The sequence below is a fragment of the Cyprinodon variegatus genome, unplaced genomic scaffold (genome assembly GCF_000732505.1).
Source record: "Cyprinodon variegatus isolate N-32 unplaced genomic scaffold, C_variegatus-1.0 Scaffold1448, whole genome shotgun sequence".
Taxonomy (NCBI): Eukaryota; Metazoa; Chordata; class Actinopteri; order Cyprinodontiformes; family Cyprinodontidae; genus Cyprinodon; species Cyprinodon variegatus.
Window position 1 is genome coordinate 49,738 of NW_015151901.1, and position 2,661 is coordinate 52,398.

General features: G+C 40.6%; 1 protein-coding gene across 5 annotated transcripts in view; it reads right to left on the reverse strand.

Moving 5' to 3' along the window:
• LOC107103435 (protein TMEPAI-like) overlaps positions 1–2,661 on the reverse strand; it is a 39,023-nt gene that overhangs the window by 8,693 nt on the left and 27,669 nt on the right. Inside the window, exon 1 of one of the 5 annotated variants that reach the window (XM_015403144.1) lies at positions 1,330–1,538. The exons of the other annotated variants lie outside the window; for them this stretch is intronic. Coding sequence (XP_015258630.1) covers positions 1,330–1,396 — 67 coding nt within the window. The 5' untranslated portion in view covers positions 1,397–1,538. Of the gene's footprint in view, positions 1–1,329; positions 1,539–2,661 lie in introns of those variants that run through there. 5 annotated transcript variants of the gene reach the window in all.

A 2,661-nucleotide genomic window follows, 5' to 3' on the forward strand; every position in this document is an offset into this window, starting at 1 on the left:
TGAAATAAAATAAAAAAAATCAGTTAACTTTTTTTTTTTCCAGTGGCCCTAATCCTCTTCCGTACAAAATAATGTAAAAATCAAAAAAAAAAAAAGAGTATTGAACCAGAATGCAAACAATGACAACGAATCAGTTCTACAGCCAATCAGATTGCCAGCTGGGTTTTAACTAAGGAAATGAGACCATCAACCCGATTTAAAAATCCATCTGATTTTATTATTCAACCAATTATCACAGTCCATTTTCCACTGTGGCCAATAACATTCACCGCAGGCCCTGGTTAAAAGTCCTGATTGTTTTCTGCACGGTGTACGATCTTGGCCTTATTTAAACCTTGCAGAAGTTTTTTTATAGTTCTTCTTTAATCCTGATAGAGAGAGCTATCTAGTAGCTTCAGGACCCTTTTTCAAACTCTGTCCTGCACCTTTTAGACACGTCTCTGCTGCAGCTCGCCAGCATATAATGCCTCTTGTTCACCTATTTAGTAAAGTCAGGGAACAGGGATGCGCACAGATAGACACTAGGTGGTGCTAGAGCACCTGCCCTTTTCACAATGAACCAAAAAGTGTCCTAATGATGGTTCACTAACCATCATTACACCCCCAAAAAAACAACTTTGAACGGTTTAAAATGTTAATTATTTTATAGACACTAATGTTTCATTATCCTGTGTTCCGTTTTTACTAATTTTCTGGTGAAACCAACCTGTAGATATATTATTAAAGATATTTATGTGACAGAATATGCATATTAACCTGAAACAGGCTACATATATGATGTTTAAGCCGTGCCCGTAATAAACACTGCTAGGACAGTGAGCGCTATGCACCACACAAAGTGCCCCTCTTTTGTTTTTGCTTGAGCGCCTGCCCCCCAAAATATCTGTGCACGGCCTGAGAAGAGACCTGCAGAAGAACAGCCTCAGAAACTCCTGTTCATTTCAGCTGTTAAATAACGAAAGTCTAACAATACTACAAACCATGATATGTTTAAAGCAGTATGGCAACATTTAGATTAGGGCTGCAAATAACAATTACTCTGCTAATTGATTCATCTGCTGATTATTAATAATCAACCTAATTAAAGCAGGTGAAGCTAAAACTTATTGATAAACTTATTTTCAAAGTTTTTTTTTGCTACTTGCTGCTCCTCTTTCAGTAGATGCTCCTTTTAGCGATTTCACCATTTAAGTCCTGATTAACTCCATCAGTTAAAAGAACGTTCAGCCGCTTTCTCAGACATTCGGTGTTGAATCCAGAATCTTTAGGAGCTGCTGTTCTAGCTGAGAGGGATCCCAGTTAGGTTCCAGTTCCTGATGGCAGACTCACCGCAGCGCTGGACACACTTTTCATGGCTGTGACTCCTTAACGATGGCTGCATAATCTCCTCATGCATCCAGACGTTCTCCACTGATCAGCAAAGCAAAAAAACCAAGGAAACTAAAAGAAAAGTTGCTGAAGCAAAGCTGCATGTTCTGCAAACGGAGCTCCGGGTCTCTGCTCCGCTCACTCCCAAACTTTTTCTCACACTGATGGAGGAAACAGCTGACTGGAGCCTTCCTGCACCCCCACCCAGGCCCTCTCAATAGATGAGAACAAAGGGGTCAATGCAACGTGGAGGGGGGAGTGTCTGCTAGAGACAGATGGGTCAGACGGACAGAATAATGATGGGGGGGGTTATTACACTGAAGCTGTTTTTTTTTCTCTTGATTTTTGCTGTTCAGTTATTGATGAAATGATCATGTGATCAGAAGCAGCAGAGACTAACCCTTCATCCTTCCTCATAAAAGCTTTTTTTTTTATTTAGTGGCTGAATGAAGAAAATCTGACGCAAAAAGCGATGAAAAGGGCAGCTTAACGAGGTAAAGGTGGAGCCAGAAGAACCACAGCATCCACAGACAGAAGGAGGAAAGTCCAGAGACGGGATGGAGCTGGAAAAACGACAAGAAGGAACACAACGAACACACCGGGGGTGGGGAGTTTATCAGCTGCTGACAGAACGAGCTGTGTTCAGACAGTCTCTCTCTCTCACAGATGGAGACTTTGGCTCTGGTGTCTGTTTAGTGTCGCTCCGTTCCTCGTTGCCTCCAACCATAACAACATTCCTGCTATCAGGCAGCGTTGCCGTTGACAAATGAAGGTTTTAATCTCTTTATGCTTGTTGTCGTTCGCCCTCTTCTCCCCTCACTCACTGCTTCGCTTCTTCTTCCTTTTAATCCAATCAGTGTTGTTTTGTCGGCCAAATGAAGGAACCAGAGGAAAAACCAAGCGACTACAGCAGAGAGAGGAGAAGTGGACTGAAATAAACAAAAGACAAATGCAGCATAATGCCAAATCATGTTAAAATACAACGATCTGATATCAGAAATCTGAATTAGATCGTTTGGTTCCTTCCTCACCTTCCATTTTGGGTTTTGTTAAAAAGTATTTTAACTGAATGACTGAAAATGGGGAGGAAGAAAAAACATAAAATAAACTAAAATCATCAATGATATCATTTGGGATGTCATCACAGCCTGATTTCCTCCTCATACTTTTTAACGGGAAGAATATTTACATCAAAGTCGGATTAAAAGCTAAAGATATTAAGACAAAAAACATCCTCCAAGAAGTTTAAAGGAATAGTACACCCAAAACATGATTAGCCTTCATTTTCTACTC